Source organism: Puntigrus tetrazona, chromosome 15, assembly GCF_018831695.1.
Source record: "Puntigrus tetrazona isolate hp1 chromosome 15, ASM1883169v1, whole genome shotgun sequence".
In the NCBI taxonomy this organism is placed as follows: domain Eukaryota; kingdom Metazoa; phylum Chordata; class Actinopteri; order Cypriniformes; family Cyprinidae; genus Puntigrus; species Puntigrus tetrazona.
In genome coordinates, this window is record NC_056713.1 from 6,667,209 (window position 1) to 6,687,425 (window position 20,217).

Consider the following 20,217-nt stretch of genomic DNA (forward strand, 5'->3'; position numbering starts at 1 on the left):
CATGAAAAGTGTACGTCACTGATTGTTATCTAAAGGATAATTCACTATGTATTCAGATAATACAAAATGTATTTAGCTATTATGTTATGAATGTTATCGCAGACGTGATTTGTATTATTGATTAAGAACATATTACTGTTATTCAATGTACTGATCTATCTGTTGATTCAGTTCTGTTATTAAGTAATCTATGCTGTTGAATGAAAGATATTGTCATTACCAATACAGATTGACACAGAGACAGCAGCACGAGTCTTCGTCCTTTATTTATGAACATTTCTCCCCTTTATCAGGGGTGTAACATATGCACAAAATGTTTTCTGTGCTAAGTGCAGAACTGTGGTTTGTCACATTTGCTATATACGTGTTAAATAAACTAAGGAATCTTTTAAAAAACGATAACACTCTTTCAAATATTCATTGGGGTATGCAAACATATCAATACGTGGTCTTATAACCCTCTCCTGATGAAAAAAAACTCATATAATTTGTGCTTCTACGTCCACAGGATCCTCATCAAAAGAGCACGCCATGATCACCAACCGTCTGAAACAAAGTTATGCTCAGAGTCAGTTGCTATGGTTACATACCCAGAAAGTTACCTCCGTTTCTGGAACCGAAAGTTGAGGTTATCCACGAACTTACCCTTAAACGTACCCAGGTATGTCACATAACCTGCTTTCTGGAATACCCCCCTGCTTAGACCATTTCTGTTTTGGTTATATAGATTTTTTTTTTTAACGGACAGTCAAGTCACTCAGAGATTGATTTACTATGGTAAAAATCTCAGCGAAATTTAGCACAATTCATGTGCATGAATATTACATTTTTGCATTTTATTTTTACTTTACATTTAACATTTTATCTTGCTTTCATAGCATAGTGTTTGTTTGTTTAGAATTTTTTTCATGCTATTTTTCTCATTTTTAATGGGACACTGTAAGCATTTTATTTGATTAATAATACTTCATTATAATTTGTTGAATTAATTGCTTGTAATATTTAGAAACTATTAAGTAAATTGACCAAATTCAGTCCAGAAGATGTGTACCTATCATATAACAATGAAAACATAGATTCTAGGAGCACAAAATGCACTTTTAACATATGTTAGATTTGAACACACTCTCCCCCCTTAGACTCTTTCTGTCTGATCTTTTTCCCTCCTCCTAGACGTGATTTTCTTTTTATCTCCCCCTAGTGTTCTGTAGTATGTATGATCTATACATCCTTCTACATGTTAGAAGGGTTCAGTCGGTCATTGGTGTGTGCTCTACTCTGAGTCGTGGGTGAATGAGTTTGCTCTACACTTTTGATACTTGACAAGAAGTGTTTTTCTGTCCAAAAGTATTCCTTATATGTTCATAATTTCCTTTATCTTTCTTCCTTTATCTTTTTACCAAATATACAATAAAATAATACTATTGTAAAACAACAGATTTATATCTAAATATATTTTATAAATGTAATTTTTGTGATCAAACCTGAAGTTTTAGCGTTCAGTGTCACACGATCTATCAGGTAAAAAATTATAATATGTTGAATATTATGATAATATTTCTGAAATCTTTCTTTTTATTATCACTGAGAAAAACAGTTGTGCTGCTTCATATTTCTGTGGAAATTGATACTTTTAGGATTCTTTTGTTTATTTTGTTTATAGGATTCAATATTTATTTGAAATATTACAAATGACCCTTATGATCAAAATAATGCTTCCATGTTTAACAAAAGCATTATTTCCCCTCAAAATAATAATAATAAATATAAACATTTTAAAATTCTTACTGAACTTTCTGTACAAAACAGTTAACATGAGGCAAATAACTATTATAAGACATTGCTTTACTAATATATATATATTTAATTAATTTTATTTTTCTCCAGATTATTTTTATTTCTTGATAAATATTTTTAGAATTTAAAACACAGCATATGCAAAGAGCTAAAGTTTTCTATACAATATTTTTTTATTTTTTTTTCCAAATAAAATGTAAAAATACTTTTCTACATATACATTTACAGCTAACTTTAACTTTACCAGACCTGGTTTTCACAATATAAAATTTCCTTAATATTTCAGGGTTTTCACTAATCATCATTCCCAAATCATATTTCTTTCTTTCTTTTCTTCTTTTTGACTCACACGAGGGTTTGAATCTCTAATATTAAGTTCTGATAAATCTACTGACATCAGGTGCTCAATAAAGGTTATTACACAGCATTGAAGATCCTGGTCAGCTCTTCTCAACAGAAATCAGTATCCCGGGATTCTTGTCATTTCTATTTAACCTGAGCATACGTCACATCATTTGATCCAGCACCTGAAAATATACAGATGAGTTCAAAATACACCTTTTTGATTTTTAGTTTGATTTTATTCTTTTATAGATGCAGTTTGTAGAATTGTATTTTAGTTTGACTTACCTTGATCTGTTTTCAGTTTGAGTTTAGAGTAAAAACATTCAGAACTCTCCGCTTTTTATTCTCTAAAAGATGACATCAGTATATTATCAGTGCCTACTCTATGTCCAAAAGTTATATGAAATAGCAATATTTTTATAAAAGCTCTATAGCTAAGATATGTTATTGTTATTCATACTAACATACCTTAATTGTTACTTAAATTGTAGTGATTTTAGCTACTGTTATGATCATAAGAGCATAGTTTTTGTTCACCTTTATTTTCTTTCTTTTTCTTCTGCTTTGTTTTAGATTTCAGTTCAATCTCAGCATATGTGAGTTCAGCAGGTGCACTAACACGGTCTACAATAAGAAAAAATAAAACTTGATTTGCTTTGAATATATCACAGTGATATAAAAAAAGATGATTTCCATAAAAACTAGACTGTTCTTACCATTATTAACAAGAACATCAACAGAGTCATACACATGAGCAGTTCCTGTAAGACATAAATTAAACAAATGAAGTGTTTTTATGAATATTTTTGTTCATTAAAATGTCTTCAATCTCAGATTGTAAAGATCTATTGATGGTTAATGGGTGAAGACTGACCAGTCAGCAGTGTCTTGTATCCGGCGTCACTCTGGTTCTGGTCTGATGTTTGATTCACATTAGAAGGAGATTTAACACCTGTTCAAATAAAACTTCTTTATTGGCATCAATGGACCCGGGATTAAATGTCAATGGAAAATTTTCAATTAACAAAAAGCTCTTTATAGCAGACACTGCTGTGATAACCACCTTCTGGATCCTTTATTTTGAAGAATGCAGTTGAAAACTGCCTAGAAACCTTCTAAACTCAGTCTAAAAAACATCTTTACCAGGTTTGGGAGACCAGTTAAGAGCAGAAAACAGTCTTAACCAGCTGATTAGGAACAGAGTCAGCGTCTGTAAATGTATGATATAAAATTAAAAAGACCTTTGTTGTTTCTGTAGCACCAGAGCAGAACCAAGAAGACAACGATGAAGACTGCAGTCAGTCCTGCTGTTACTCCAATTATCATGGGTTTGAGATCCTCAGATACTGAGCCTGTAGAAGCAGAGATAAAGTTTAACATTTAGATTAGTGCTGTAAAGTGTCCAGAAATATTTCAATAGTTTATATTTCTTATATCTCACGTCTGACTGAGATCCAGCTCTTGGGTGACTCTCCTCTCTCTGGGTGTTTGCAGGAGTAGAAACCCTCGTGTGACTTTGAGACAGGAGAGATGATCATCTCTGTAGTTTGATTCTGGATGAGTGATCCATCTTTATAGAAATCAGCTCTGAGGTTTGATGGAGTGTATCGATATAAACAGTGTAGAGTCAGACTATCTCCTTCAGTCACAGGATGAACAGGACTCTCCAGAATCACTTCAGCTACAGAAACACAGCAGACATACACTGACTGTATAATTGTTATTTATTTATTTATTTATTTATTGTTTTGTTTTTGTCCACTGATGATTAATGCACTTGTCTAATCATCCTGCTTCATGCAATAATTGTAAACACACCAGTTAAATGAATAAAACAGAAACACAGACTCACAGTGTACAGTGATATTAACAGGATGATGTTTCTCTCCAGATTCAGACTCACACCAGTACACTCCAGTGAGTGATGTATAGACGTAACTGATTGTACATGTAGATCCTGTGTGTGATCCTCGAGGTATTGATGAACAATCCTTCAGCCCCCAGAGGTCTGTGTATCTTCTCACTCTCCATACATTAGAGTTACTCTGGTCTTCACAGCTCAGAGAGAGAGAGTCAGATCTGAAGTGTTGAGTTCTGCTGGGACTGACCCTCAGAGAGACTGGAGCAGAAACACCTGAGAACACAGTTACAGCTTTATACAAACTCTCTTTATTCAGTATGAAGCAGTAGTTTAAGTTGTGTTTGACCTCACCGGTGACCCACAGCAGCTGAGTGTTGCTGTACTGTGTTTTATAAGATGATTTCTCTCTCTCTGCTCTGCACACATAAACTCCTGTGTGATCTACAGCAGCAGAACTGATCCTGTATCTTCCTCCTGCTCCTCTGCTGCTGTCTGAGAGCAGATGATAACCACCTGTAAAACCAGACAATATATTAAATGATATTCTGGACTGAATCTCTCATTCAGATGTTTCCACATGAAGCACATCATAACTTACCTGGTGATTGAGTTAAAGTGAACCAGCTGAACGTCCAGCCTGTAGAGAAGTTGTGAACCTCACAGATCAGAGTCACTGGATCTCCTTCAGTCAACCACTTCTGTGGAGAAACACTTAAAACTGATTTGGGATCTGAAATAGAGAAATCTCTCATTAATAACATGTTAAACATGTGTTTGTGTGTTTATGAAGAGATGAATCTCACCTGATACTTTCAGAGTAACTTTATCACTCGTGTGTGACCGGCGTGATCCTCTGATCTCTGATCCTTCACAGGAGTATTCACCTGAGACAGACTCAGTAACAGAACTGAATGTGTGTTCCTGTCCATCACTGAAAACTCTTCTTGAATTATCTTTATACCAGCTGTATCTCCAGCTAGTGACTCCTTCATCATATATGTCACATCTGAGAGTGACTGTTTCTCCTCTGAACACATGTTGATCAGGTTTAATGTTCACTCTGGGTTTTGGTCTTTCTGTACAATGACAACAAATAACAATTAAAATAAGGAATAGTTTTTTTTTTATGAACACAGTTAACTGTAAGATAGATGATAAATCAGAGCAGACTGAAATGTTATTCTGTTATTTCACTAAGTGAGTGTCTCTCAGTTTTTTGTTAAAAATACTTGCCGTATACTGTTACTGTTACAGGTTTACTGTAAACTGTGTAATATCTTCCTCCTCTTCTTCGTGCTCTGCAGCTGTACTTTCCTCCATCAGAGACTTTCTCAGGTTTGATTGTTTTAGTTTGATCTTCAGTAGATTCAGGGTTTGAGTCTTTTCTCCAGAGAAACTCCCATCCATTCTGTGACTGAATCCCCTCACATCTCAGAGTAACTGAGTCTCCGGTGAACACTGGACTCTGAGGATCAGCTGTCAGAGTCAGTTTAGGAAGATCTGTCAATATAAAGTTAGTGGGATTATGAGTTATTAAAGTTTTCCAGCAGAAGATCTTAGTGAAGATCTTAGTATTTGTGAGTAAATCTGAGGTGTGTAAAATGGGGCTGGACAGAAGAAAAAACAGTGTGAGCAAAGGCAGATGTGGATGTTTTGGAGACGGTGATGATCTGAACTGGTCTCAGAAAAGAGAGCTAGTGGAGTGATGGGAAAGTAACTTAAATTAAAATATTTTTCCAGATGCTTTTTCACTTGTAGTTAAGTACAAATTATTCAAAGTAATTATCAAAGTTTTTTTTTAAATTTGAATTTCTTACCAAGTACAACTTTTAGAGCTGTGATGTGATCTCAACATTAAATTATTATATATTTATCATCAAGCTCAAAAATACTCTCACTACATCAACAAAACAAATTTTAAATTACTAGAATTTACCTGTAAATGTGTTGAAATAAAGAAATGCAGGTATGAGAAATAATGATCATTATTATTCTTATTATAATTCTTCTGTTTTTATTCAGCCATTATCAGCCTTTATTCTGATAATCAAACATTCATCAAGTCACATCAATCCCAGTAAACATTGACCCAACTATTATCAAAAGCATTTCTAAATAAATACAACCAAACATTTCCTTGTGACCTTCTGTGAAGTTTTATGACAAACTAGATACTGAAGAAGAACTGAACCTGTTCTGGAGCTGCATCATGCTACATGAGACAGTTTATGAGATTAATACACTTTTACTCAAAGCTCACTTTAAACCACAATCCAGTGTTTGTACTAATCTCCTTTTGAGGTCACATGTGGAATTTGGTCATTTGTTGTTGTTAAAATTGTCGCTGTATAAATTTCTCTCACATGTAACTTTCATTATTATTTCATTATGAAAATATCCAAATCTCAAGAAAATCACATAGAAACCACATCCTATCAGAATCGTGTGTTTATAATAATCTGTTTATTTCTGCTGTGTGAAAGCCTTGTTTTCTCTTGAGGATCGGGGGATCAGCACAAAGTTGAATCTTTATATGCAAATGATGATCATTTCTGAACACAAGCGTCAGATTTTACGTTTTAAAGCACAACTAGAGTCGAGTTTCGTTGCTCAGTGCGTCACAAACATTTTGTATAAAGTGCTGATAAAATATTTTCATTGAGAACTCAGTGTTTACATTTTAATAAAATATGTAAGCTGATATATTGATTTTCTTCTATATTCTATAAAATACTAATATTTTCTATTGTATTATCCCATTTCATTTTCTCATTATTATATGAAATCTATGACTCTTATTGTCCTCTAACTAGATCTAAAACAGAGAAGGGTTCAATCATTAATATGCTTTAAAATGAATATTTCAGCTAATATTTCTGTCACAAGCATGATATGTCAACACCATCTTCCAGTTTCTGAAGAAATGATTTGAAACATCTAGATGATTTTATTCTCCTGAAGCAGGTTCCATTAGTATCTAAAAAGTCTTGCAGGTCTGGTGAATGTCTCACTGAACTGCAGTGTATTATCATCATAGTTGTTTATCCATAGGAGTAAATGTATGCATAAATATAAATACAAATAAATATATATATTATAGAAAACAGCTAAATCTCAAAAAGTGGATTCTTTATCAACAGTCTATCACCCAGCTCTAAATCTGCTCAGTGTTAAAGCATACACTCTAAAAAACACAGAAGGATCTTCAGCGGTTCTTTGGAGAGGTTCATGTGCTGTATAGCACAGATAATGTGTAAAGAACCGGTGGAGCACCTTTATGATTCTTCAGTGGTTCTCTGGGGTTGCAAAGGTGTTATATAGCACCACTGCAATGTAAAGAAACCATTAAGCCATATTTTTTTTTTTTTACTGAACCAGTATTTTTTTGCACTTGGATGGGATTCATGCAAAACAAAAATTCCAAATATGTGTTATCTCACTACATCTCACTTCATTATACTTTAGGTTTCATTTTCTGCAATTAGTAAATTTTTAATTCAATTTTTAAATCAAATTTGTGTTAAAGTTTAATTTTCTGGAATAACAGAAATGTATTTTCTAATTGACAGGTTATAGTTTTTATTTAATTTTGTAATTGCAGTAAATTAAACTTAAATTTTTAATGTTACATCAGATGTGACTATATATATTTAATGAGCACGAAATAAAATGTCTCTCTAACTCATTTAGAGATACCGTAAAAGTAACATCAGTAAATAGTTATGGTGATCAATTATGTATATGTTATATAGCTCTGTCAAAAACAGGTTGATTTTGGCCTGTCTAATTACTATTCATGAACCTCATCATGTCTAGTGAGTTAGTGAGATCTGATTCACCTCATAGTAACAATCCTGTCAGATCGTTCATCCTCAAAGTGCACAGTTCAGATGATCTGGTTTTATCTGTTAAATTCTCTCGGTGAGCAAAGCAGAGAAAGAGGAGGTAACCTTTCCCCGTATGATGACATAAAGACTCCAGATTTGTCGTCTGAGCTTTGATTTTCTCAAAGAATATAGAGAGTGTTTTACACCTATCACCATTTCTAGTCACTGGGGGACCACAGGCAGACTACGAGAACTCATATTAATTAAAAAACCTCATGAAGTTATATTTTCACACCATGGGCCCTTTAAATGTAATGTCTTAAATTAGTAATGAAGTAATGAAATAAATTTGATGTCATGATTATAGATAATTTTCTTAGGACCTCTATCTTCTAGCCCCCTCAGCTTCAGTAGAGAAAAAATTCTGATGTGGTTCATGAGTTCATGGGATAAACATAGGACTTTTACTTTCTGACCCTTAAATTTTATTTTGTTTTAAAGTAAGTAAATTTACTCAAATTACTCATTAATAGCATGTTATATATCTGTATGAAGAGATGAATCTCACCTGATACTTTCAGAGTAACTTTATCACTCGTGTGTGACCGGCGTGATCCTCTGATCTCTGATCCTTCACAGGAGTATTCACCTGAGTCAGACTCAGTAACAGAACTGAATGTGTGTTCCTGTCCATCACTGAAAACTCTTCTTGAATTATCTTTATACCAGCTGTATCTCCAGCTAGTGACTCCTTTATCATATATGTCACATCTGAGAGTGACTGTTTCTCCTCTGAACACATGTTGATCAGGTTTAATGTTCACTCTGGGTTTTGGTCTTTCTGTATACAATGACAACAAATCACAATGAAAATAATGAATAGTTTTTGTTTTATGAACACAGTTACTTGATTGTAAAACTAATTCATATAATACTGAAATGTTGTTCTCTTGCACTTACTGAGTGTCTCATTAAATTATATGCAAATTATGTAAAAATACTTGCCGTATACTGTTACTGTTACAGGTTTACTGTAATCTGTGTAATATCTTCCTCCTCTTCTTCGTGCTCTGCAGCTGTACTTTCCTCCATCAGAGACTTTCTCAGGTTTGATTGTTTTAGTTTGATCTTCAGTAGATTCAGGGTTTGAGTCTTTTCTCCAGAGAAACTCCCATCCATTCTGTGACTGAATCCCCTCACATCTCAGAGTAACTGAGTCTCCGGTGAACACTGGACTCTGAGGATCAGCTGTCAGAGTCAGTTTAGGAAGATCTGTCAATATAAAGTTAGTGGGATTATGAGTTATTAAAGTTTTCCAGCAGAAGATCTTAGTGAAGATCTTAGTATTTGTGAGTAAATCTGAGGTGTGTAAAATGGGGCTGGACAGAAGAAAAAACAGTGTGAGCAAAGGCAGATGTGGATGTTTTGGAGACGGTGATGATCTGAACTGGTCTCAGAAAAGAGAGCGTTTCAGCGGAGGTCGTTTTCCTGCGTCGAGTGGATTGCCATCCCCTGTTGCCTCAGCACTAAAAGAGCATTCGCGGGTGCGTCTTTTTAAAGACGACGTTATGTCTGGCAAACTCGACGCGTCTTGGAAGATAGCGTTGGTCTTGCTTCAGACGACGTACACCTGTGTGTTTCTGGATGCGGTTGTTACCTGGTGTTAAGTGATGGTCACAATCGTTGCCTTGTGTGCCTGGGCTTGGCACGCTGAGGTGGCGGTTGTGGATGAATCATTTCCTTGCGGGGAAATGGTCATCTCGGAGTGATGGGCGGGCTCTGTCACCTTGAAAAAAAGGGGCGGAGCTTGTGTTTGCTTGACTTGGTTCTCATCCTGGCTGCAGACATGTGAGCTCCATTTCGGGTTGTGACACAAAGCTTAAACTCTGCAACCAGTGGAGCTGCAAAAGGGGCAGTCTGGACCCTCGTGTGGGGTATCAGCTGTACCCTCTTGGGCTCCCCCTGATGATCAGAAGTCAATCGCTGCATCGGAAGGTGAGCCAGACATTTCTGGAAGTGAAGATCCGGTTTGCTCTGCGTCTACCAGGCGTTGAATGTACTGGATACAGATCTAGATATGGTGGCTATGCTTGCCCAGGCCGCCGAGGTGATCGGGATCAAGTGGAAACCTCCACTGCTTCCCAGGCCCTCGAGGCTGGATGATTGGTATTTAAGGGTGGCTCGTGCTGGTTCTCAGGGCCCCACCCTGGTACCTTTCTTCCCGGAAGTGCATGAGGAGCTTACTGGGATGTGGAAGGCACCTTTCACTGCCAGAAACTGCCCAGTGGCTCCTCCTCCTTCACCACCCTTGACAGCGGCACAGTCAGGGGGTATACGGTGATTGTCCCCCCAGTGGAGCGGTCAGTTGGGATGCAGCTGTGTCCCAATGCCGTTTCCGCTTAGTGCGGTGATCCTGTGCTCCCCTCCCGGGCCTGCAGGTACTCGTCGGCTCTGAACGGCAGTGCCTTGTGCGGCCTGTGGACAAGCTGCGTCTGCAGCAAACGCTTTGGCGTTGTTGCAGGTTCATCAAGCCAAGGCACTGAGGGATCTGCACAGGGGTGGTCATGACCCGGAAGTTCTGAAAGAACTCTGTATCGTGATGGACCTTGCGCCACGAGCGACAACGGTCACAACGTGGTCTCTGGGTTGTGCGATGGTCACTACGGTGGTCCAGAAACGCCATCTGTGGCTGTGTCTGGTCGACATGCGCGAGGTAGACAAGACACGTTCCTTGAATGCCCCCATGTCCCAGACCGGCCTCTTCGGCGACACAGTGGAGAACTTTGCCCAGCAGTTCTCCGCTGCCCAGAAGCAGACTGAAGTGACTAGGAAAAAAGAAACATCCTGCCTCGGCGTGCAGCTGCTGCCTCCAACCAGCCGCCGACGGCCCGCCTCAGCCAGCTTGTCGCCGAGGGTGCCTCCACCCAGCCTGTCCAGGTTCCTGCCAAACCTGCAGGAAAGTGCAGGTGCAAGAGGTCCTCAGATCCGGCGATGGAGGGAGCTACTCTGCTGGGTGGAGAATCTTGCCGCTGACCTCATGGTCAGTGCTACCTAAAACCTCGACAAGGGCAGTTTCCTATGTCTCTGGGTCCCCAGGGAGAGCGAGGAGTTGAGCGGGTCAGTTCCGCACCACACTTGCACTCTCTTCTTGGGCTAATATGCAGCAGTGGAAAGACTGGGAGGACGAACCAACGGCCTACCCACCTCACTTCTGCGGGGATGCAGGTAAAAGTTGCACACACTCAGACCCCGCTTCGGACCGGCCACGAGACGCCCGAGCCGGGTCTCTGGATGCCTGGTTGAATCTTCCCAGGCTATCCCGGTGGCTCCTGCGAACCCTTCGACTCGGCTATATGATTGTTCGCCCGGCGTCCCAAGTTCAGTGGGATCCGCTATACGTCAGTGAACGATGCAGGTGCCCCTGTCTTGCGTGCAGAGATTGCTGTCCTTCTAGTGAAGGCACAATAAAGTCGGTTCCTCCAGCCGATATGAGGTCGGGGCTTACAGCCCATACTTCATAGTGCCCAAGAAAGGCGGTGGGTTACGACCGATCTTGGATCTGCGAGTCCTGAATCGAGCACTCCCGTTCAGGATGTTGACACAGAAACGCCCATTCAGTGCGTCCGTCCCCAGGATTGGTTGCAACGATCGACCTGAAGGACACATACTTCGTGTCGATTCTTCCGCACCACAGGTTCGCGTTCGAAGGTCGAGCATATCAGTACAAGTCCTACCCTTCGGGCTCTCCCTGTCGCCACGTGTCTTCATGGAAGTCGTGGAGGCTGCCCTTGCTCCACTTAGAGAGCAAGGCGTTCGCATTCTCAACCAACTGGATGACTGGCTCATTCTAGCTCAGTCCCGGGCTCAGTTGTGCGAACACAGGGATCTGGTGCTAGCACCTCAGCCAGTTGGGGTTTTGGGTCAACCAGGAGAAGAGCAAACTCTGTCCAACGCAGAGGATCTCTTTTCTTGGGATGGAGCTGGATTCGATCGATCAGATGGCACGCCTCACAGAGGAGCGTGCCAATTCGGTGTTGAACTGCTTGAATATGTTCAAGAGCAGGACGGCGGTCCCACTGAAATATTTTCAGAGGCTCCTGGGGCATATGGCAGCCGCGGCCGCAGTGACGCAGCTGGGGACTACTCCATATGAGACCGCTTCAACATTGGCTACACGATCAAGTCCCGAGGTGGGCGTGGCAAAGTGGCACTCACCAGGTTCAAATAACACCGGCCTGCCACCAAACCTTCACCCCTTGGTCAGACCTTCGGGCCGGAGTGCCCCTAGAGCAGGTCTCCAGGTATGCTGTGGTTTCACGGATGCATCCACCACCGGCTGGGGGGCCACGTACAACGGGCATGCAGTGTCAGGGGTTTGGACAGGCCCTCAACCGCAATAGCACATCAACTGCCTAAAGTTGCTGGCAGTACATCTCGCCCTAGGCAGTCTCAAGAACCGCCTTCGAGGCCAGCATGTACTAGTCCACACGGACAACATACTGACTGTTGCGTACACCATCCAACAAGGTGGTCTACGCTCCCGTCCTATGTCGCAACTAGCCCACCACATTCTCCTCCTATGGAGTCAGAAGTTCTGAGGTCGCTTCACGCCATTCACATTCCAGGAGTGTGCAACCAGGCAGCCGACGAGCTGTCGCGAGCTGCACTACCCGGAGAATGGAGACTCCATCCCCGGGCGGTTCAGCTGATTTGGGAACGTTTCCGTGCCGCTCAGGTAGACCTGTTTGCCTCTCCAGAGACTTCCCATTGCCCACTGGCACACAGCTGGCCGCGGGGCCTTTGCAAGTATATTATTTCCTCAGTGAGGTCAGGAGGACAAGGAGCAGGTCTTGCTAGTAGCACCCTACTGGTGAAGACTTGGTTCCCAGAACTTGTGCTCCTCGCGACAGCCCCTCCTTGGCCGATTCCTCTGAGGAAGGATCTTCTGACTCAGAGACGGGGCACCCCTTGGCACCCGCGTCCAGACCTCTGGAAACTCCATGTCTGGTCCCTGGATGGGATGCGGAGGCTCTAGGTGACCTACCTCAAGGGGTAGTTGACACTATTTCTTCGGCTAGAGCACCGTCCACGAGACAGGCCTATGCCTTGAAGTAGAGCCTGTTCGTTGAGTGGTGTTCTTCTCAGGGTGAAGACCCCCGGAATTGCCCTATCAGTCGTATCTTCTTGCAGCAAGGGTTGGAGCGAAGGCTGTCTCCCTCCACCCTTAAAGTCTACGTGGCTGCAATAGCTGCAAATCATTACGCCATAGATGGGAGGTCTGTGGGTAAGCATGGCCTGATTACCAGGTTCCTGAGGTTGAATCCTCCATGGCCCCCAACAGTCTCCATCAAGAGGGTAGGGGACCTGCAGGCTTTTTCGGTCGACGATTCATGCCTACAGTTTGGGCTCGCGGATTCCCAGGAGGCCACGGCCCGGCTACGTGCCCAAGGTTCCCACTACCCCCTTCAGAGACCAGGTGGTTAACCTTCAAGCGCTGCCCCTGGAGGAGGCAGACCCAGCCCTAATGTTGCATGTCCCGTCTGAGCACTAAGATGCTACGTTGACCGGACACAAAGCTTCAGGACCTCAGTCCAGCTCTTGTTTGTCACGGAGGCCGGCATAAGGGGAGTGCCGTCTCCAAGCAGAGGATGGCTCACTGGATAGTGGACGCCATTACCCTGGCCTACCAAGCACAGGGTATGCCCTGCCCCCCTCAGGTTGCGGGCACACTCAGCAAGTGCACCAGCAATCTGGAGGGCAGCGAGCTCCTGCGCGACCTCGCCCTGTCGAGTAGCCAGGTGTTTGACGATCTAGTGCTGGCGAATGCTGACCTTGTTAAGCGTCCTCAACAGTTTCTCCATGACTGGGAAGGAGCACTGCGCCAACTGGAAAACTGGAGGCGAGAACAAAAAAAATGTTGGGGTAAAAATGAGATCACTTGCCGGTGTTTTCCTTCAGGAACGTGCCTGCATTCTCCAACGGGGTGAAGAAAACACACAGCAAGGAGATTTTAAGAAAACATACAAAAGGCTGAGATATTGTAGCAGAATATTTTGTTACAAAGGTCTGAAGAGGGCAGAAAGGTTTGTTCCATATTACCAAAAAGTGTTGGGTATGAATACAGCCTCCGATTACATCCTAGGTACTGTGTACTGTTTAAAGGGTTAAAGAGTTAATGAGATAATTAAGGGACTAATTAAATTATGATTGTGCATTACTGATGAATATCTGATGTTATTGAGATCAGATAGTGCTGTTTAATTGGTTAAAATGATGCCACCAGCATGAAGATCTAGTAAAGAACTGAATTTGATAAACACTTATCATATGATCCTCAACAGTGTATGACAGGAGTTTTTACTGTGGTGTTACCCAGCATGCACTGCAGCATGAAGCATTTTGTTGATTGTCACCATTCATGTCTCTGAGTGTCTAAATAATACTGGAGTTTAAATATTACAAAAGGTCAAGGGTCAAGAGTCCAACTAAAGTAAACACTGATAACCATGATCACCTTTCAGTCCCAACAGAACATTAAAAACTAACAGATCTCTCTAGATCTCAGCAACTTCACTTAGTGTGCAACATTTGTACACCTCAGTCAGAATCACAGAAAGTATAAAAATAAGGATGTGTGAATTCATGTGCTGTGGGTAAAACTGCACATCCAGGAGATTTTAAAAGCTTAATAGTATTTTTATCTGGACACTAACAGCACTCTTAAAAGAGAAGTGTTAAAAACAACTCAAAAAACAATGTATCTGAACACAACCTGTGTGTCAGGTTCAGGACAAAACATTTTGTGTTCATTTTAACACAATCAGTGTGTTATTCTTAACTCAGGTTGATATTAAGTAGTGAATATTTAAGAATAGCACATCTCTGACACAAACTATGTTATTTACGACACATTAGTGTGTTAAAAAAACTGATAAAAACAAGACAACTTGTGTTCAAACTTAACACGCCAGTCTGTCTAGTTAAGAACAACACATTTTATGTTAAGTAAATGTTAAGACAGAAGTGTGCTATTTTTCTTAATACAGGCAGTGTGTTAACTAATGTGTCATAAATCATAATTTGTGTCATAGATGTGTTCCGTGTTGGGTCTGAGTACAGCATTAGAGTACATCTGAGTATTTAGCTGAGAATTTATAAAGGATTAAAGCTTAATTTGTGTGTGTCTAAATAATGATGGTGTTCAAGTAGTTGTATACACTTTCATTCAAAAAATAAAAATAAAAAGCAAAAGTTGAAATTTAAATGCAGCAGATATACATTCATAATTCAAATTTATGGGAATAAAAAAAAAAGGTGCACACAGACACCAGAAAGCAGCGTGAGAATCTCAACCACAGTGACAAACAGATATTTCCGCTAATAATTTATTCGTGCCACAGTGCATCATGGGAGCTATGAATGAATTTTAATTGGTGGCACCAAGAATGCACTGCAACATTTGTTTATCACCATTATTGTTGATTTTTGATGTTTGTTTCTAAATCAGAAACACTTGTAAAAGTTCCTGTAATAATTTGTGAATTTTTGCTTAATGCTTCACATCTTCACAATGTCACCACAAGTCTCAGTCCTCAGCGTGTGAACACATTGTGTTGGTAACATTTGTACACGCCTGTCAAAACCACAGTGTATCAATAACCATAACTTTGTGTTTGAGTTCTAAAAACCCCCTGCACATTCAGGAATTGTTGACTTGAAACTTGATCAAATTATTATTATTATTATTAGAATACTAACTGAAAGCATGTCTAAAAATTACCAGCATGTCTATAAAAACAGCATTATGTCGCAAATAATACCAAAAGCCTAAATCTTATTCATTAAAGTAAACGGCTCTTTTGTGTTTATTGACACTGCAAGAATTTTTTTTACAGCATCGGCTGGATTTTTTCTTTATTTAAAAAGGAAACAAATACACAAATGTGTACCGAAAATTGAAAGTGGATTGAATTGGCCCACTTAAGTGTAAAAGTAATACTGTAGTAAACTTTGAGTGGAGGAAGTGTCTGGGGAGAGGGAAGTCTGAGCGTCGCTGCTTAAACTGTTAAAACCACCACGACCCGACCCCGGATAAGCAGTAGTGAATGGATTGATGGATGGATGAATGGATGGAACAGTCCCTTTGATCAAGCAATTATTAATATTAGTGTAAGAACTTCTCTTCTTCAGTGTATGCGTCCCCCTGTGTCCGTTCATCAGCAGTACAGAACAAATTCAGGCGCCTGGAAGCAGCAGTCGGAACAAACCACACGAGTGAAATCAAATCTGGTTTATTCAGAATGCAGCTTAACACAGAGAGAAAAACATCAGCTTATATAGCCCTTATAGGGCGTTGACCTCTATTGCATAGCTGGACATGCCTCAACTCTTTCTGGAGAGACCTTAGGTCTTCGGCACTCCTTATGACACAGCTAGTCAACCTGGCTATATGTAGGCCTTGGCAACAAAAAGAAGTCCCACACCCATACATTTGATGAAGGTACGGGGAGCCAATGACTGACCGAAGGGGAGAACATTGTACAAGTGTTGACCTGAAAGTAAAACATGAGGTATCTTGTGATCCTTGTGAAGTGGGATATGGAAGTAGGCATCTTGTAGATCCACTGTTGTGAACCAGTCTCCTTGTCTGATGAATGTTAAAAGGGTTGAGTTGCTTCAAATGATGATTGAATAAATAATAGAACACCAAATAGAAACAGAAAATTGTGCCATTGAAACACACTTTTATGAGAAAAACAGTCTCAAAAAGTAGTATTGGGTGGTTGTTCTTCACACTTGATAAACAAACTTCAGCTGGTCCAAAAAGCAGCAGCTAGAGTCCTTACTAGAACAAGGCAGACGTGAGGCTGATGATGAGCTTGTCGTTAAGTCAGGAATAAATTAGGCTGAACAATGGCGTCATGTAATCATATATAGGCGTGGGCTAATGTAGCAAAAATGTTGGAAGTGTAAAAGCATTTAAAAGTATTAGAGATAGACAAACTTATGTTTTCTAAAACTTGGCGTTACCTAGTTGCTAGTTCACAATGTCTTAGCTTACATGCACTGAATGTAATAAAATCAGATCCATTTTCATCATAAATGAAGTTAGATGTTTTAATCAAATTAAGTGAAATTGTCTTCTATCACTTGCACCTTCTTTATTTAGCATTAATGTTGAGTTCTATTACTGTATATAAAGTTCAACCCGTCAGAGTGGCTAGTGGGAGTGACTGTGTTTCCCGCCACAACTGAAATCCACCCACGTTTGGCAGGTTGGCGGGTGTTAATGTCAGACTGCTGCTGCAGTCCTCTTACCCAAGCTTAAGACCTTCTGTACTGATAAACCTGACGTAATAGAGACTGTTAAGTTCAAATGAACATTATCCAATTATTTATCCAAATAAATGTGGGTATTTGAAAATATAGATTAAAGTATTTGTGTTCCTACTACAGCCTTGACACACCTGAAAATCTTGAAAAGAGCAAAGAGAATCATCTGATGAAGAGTTCTTCTCCGAACCACTCTCTAAACAACTGCAAAGTCTGGTCAAGCTTGATGACTACCTCAGTATAGATCTGCTTCACTTCTTCCCAGCCATTAAGAAGCTGTCTATGAAGTTAAGCTCTGTTTGTCTCAGCTGCATGTGAACAGCTTGCTGTGAAACAACATTATAATTGCTTTATTTGAATTTGTAGCTGCACGGGTCTAATGAAAAGATAGCCACGCTTCATACTGATGTCTTTTGTTGTTTATTTGTTTCTCTGCTCTCTCTCTCTTTTAGCAGACACAGTGAAAACTACAAGAAATAAAACATAAATAATTCACAGTCTCTCCTTCAAATATCCATTGACAAAATCTGAATCCAATAACATACGTTCTTCACAAACTAATATAAACAACATTAAACACAAAATGACTTGAAAATGAATTACCGTGTGCGCCCTCTTAGACCATGCAGATAAAACTTTCCATGTGCACATCTTTCTTAAAGAACCCCTAGCCTAAACCCATTTTTAAAGATTTTTTTAAAACAGTGAATATTTCTGACTTTGACAGAATTACAGAATTAATAAAAGGAGCAAACACTGTTCTCCATGATGGTGGCCAATTTTAACCAATAAAACATCAATATCTGATCCCCTGTAATTCTCAATAACAGCAGGTGTTCATTTTACAGGGTTAATGGGTTAAATGAGATAATTAGTTGACTAACTATCTCATTTAACCCATTAACCCTTTCAACACTGAGTACATCTACAACACAAATCATGAGTTATGACACATTAGTGTGTTAAAATTGAATTTACACAATAATAATAATTATTCATACTGCAGTGCATGATGGGAGTTTTTACTACCAAGTTACCCAGCATGCACTGCGGCATGAATCATTTTGTTTGTCACCTTTGTTGAGAATCGTGTGCTGGTTCTTTGATGTCTGTGTATCAAGTTCATAAGCAATTTTTATAGTTTTTTTAAACTCATGAGAGCTGAAGTTACTTGGTCTGAAATGACACTTTGGTTCAGTAGTGAGATGTGACAGTGTTTTGAGTCAGGATTGCTGTTAGGGTGTGTGTGCATGTTTTCCCCCAGTTATGTCACTTCTTATATTCATTGTTCTTTAATTCATCTTACCTACTGATGTGAGAGTGTCTCTGCTCATCATATGACCGCTGCAGAGAAAGAGCTGTGATCAGAAGACTGAATACAAACGACACGGAGCAGAGAGCAGACAAACGCGGTCAGTAAACTACATCAGTGGGGTTTTTTTTTCTCACACTGTGGTTCTGACAGGTTTGTACAGAAGTTTCACACTAAGTGAAGATGCTGAGAACTGCTGGTTGTGGTCACACTGTGATGATGTGAAGAGATGAATATGTGTTTAGAGTTAAAACAACAGTGAAGCACAAGAAAAATATTCATAGATTTGAGACATCTTTTAGACATTTTAGCCATTTAAGCCATTTTAGTTGAAGACCCCTGGTCTAAAGCAACTAAACGAACACTGTAAGGTTACAAATTTATGTCATTCTGCATGAAGCAAGAAAAAAACTGATCTGAAAAATAGATGCAAGCTTCACTTCAAACTCTTTTTCTGTAGTACTTCCTCTTTCACACTCACTTCTTTAAATGCTCACACTTGACTTTTCATATGCTCTATTTCTTGTGTTTGGGCCAAGTGTGAGAATGAATTCCACGAGTGTGTGTACAACTTTTATTTACCTGATGGGACACACAGTGTTATAAAAACTCATCTTTACATAGCTTTTATTTTTATTTTAAATACTTAAATCAACTTTTAAATGTCTGTTCAGAACTCTATAACAAGACACAGTTTAATTGAGACAAGGCTCTACAATTTAGGGTACATGTCATGTCCATTAATGAATGAATTTAAGGTAAATTATCTTCACAAAAATAATTTTTCAGTATTATAGCCTTATAATTATAATTATAGTAATATAGTAATATAGTACTTGATGATGTACTTGATGATTGCATTAGGATCAGCTTTCTTAGACATTCTGAACTCCGTTGGGGTTAGACAACACGTCTCTGGACCTACTCATTGTCAAAATCATACTCTAGATCTAATACTGTCACATGGAATGGATGTTAAAATGGTTGAGGTCCTGCAGCAATGTGATGACATTTCAGACCACTATCTAGTCTTGTGTGAACTCTGTATAGTTAAACCTGTAAACTCTGCACCTTATTACAAGTATGGTAGAACCATCACTTCCACCACAAAAGAAAGCTTTCTAAATAACCTTCCTGACTAATCTCAATTCCTTAGTTCATCCAATACGACGCAAAAACTTGATGATATAACAGAAACTATGCACTCTCTTTTTTCTAGCACTTTAGATACAGTTGCTCCTTTGCACTTAAAAAAAGATAAAAGAAAACAATCTGACTCCATGGTATAATGACAACACACGCATCCAAAAGAGAGAAGCCCGGAAAATGGAGCGCAGGTGGAGAAAAACTAAATTAGAAGTATTTCGTATTGCCTGGCGGGAGAGTATCCTGTCATACAGAAAAGCATTAAAAATTGGAAGATCTGATTATTTTTCATCCCTTTTAGAAGAAAACAAACACAACCCCCGGTATTTATTCAGTACAGTAACTAAATTAACAAAAAATAAAGCATCAACAGGTGCTAATATTCTCCAAGAGTATAGCTGCAATGAGTTCATGAATTTCTTTACTTCTAAGATTGGTACCATCAGAGATAAAATTGTAACTATGCAGCCGTCAACTACAGTTTCACATCAGATAGTGAGCTTTAGATCCCCTGAGGTAAAATTACACTCTTTCTCTACTATAGGAGAAGAAGACTTGTTAAATCATCTAAACCAGCAACATGTATGTTAGACCCT

General features: G+C 39.5%; 1 protein-coding gene across 1 annotated transcript in view; it reads right to left on the minus strand.

The window, feature by feature from the left end:
• Window positions 1–2,638: 2,638 nt before the first annotated feature.
• LOC122358587 (Fc receptor-like protein 5) overlaps window positions 2,639–20,217 on the minus strand; it is a 51,348-nt gene continuing 33,769 nt past the window's right edge. The window contains exons 3-14 of the mRNA XM_043258474.1: window positions 8,836–9,102; window positions 8,399–8,671; window positions 5,237–5,503; window positions 4,807–5,079; window positions 4,602–4,733; window positions 4,355–4,516; window positions 3,995–4,276; window positions 3,584–3,823; window positions 3,384–3,494; window positions 3,017–3,094; window positions 2,859–2,903; window positions 2,639–2,766 (exon numbers count right to left, since the gene is read on the minus strand). Coding sequence (XP_043114409.1) covers window positions 2,639–2,766; window positions 2,859–2,903; window positions 3,017–3,094; window positions 3,384–3,494; window positions 3,584–3,823; window positions 3,995–4,276; window positions 4,355–4,516; window positions 4,602–4,733; window positions 4,807–5,079; window positions 5,237–5,503; window positions 8,399–8,671; window positions 8,836–9,102 — 2,258 coding nt within the window. The remainder of the gene's footprint in view (window positions 2,767–2,858; window positions 2,904–3,016; window positions 3,095–3,383; window positions 3,495–3,583; window positions 3,824–3,994; window positions 4,277–4,354; window positions 4,517–4,601; window positions 4,734–4,806; window positions 5,080–5,236; window positions 5,504–8,398; window positions 8,672–8,835; window positions 9,103–20,217) is intronic.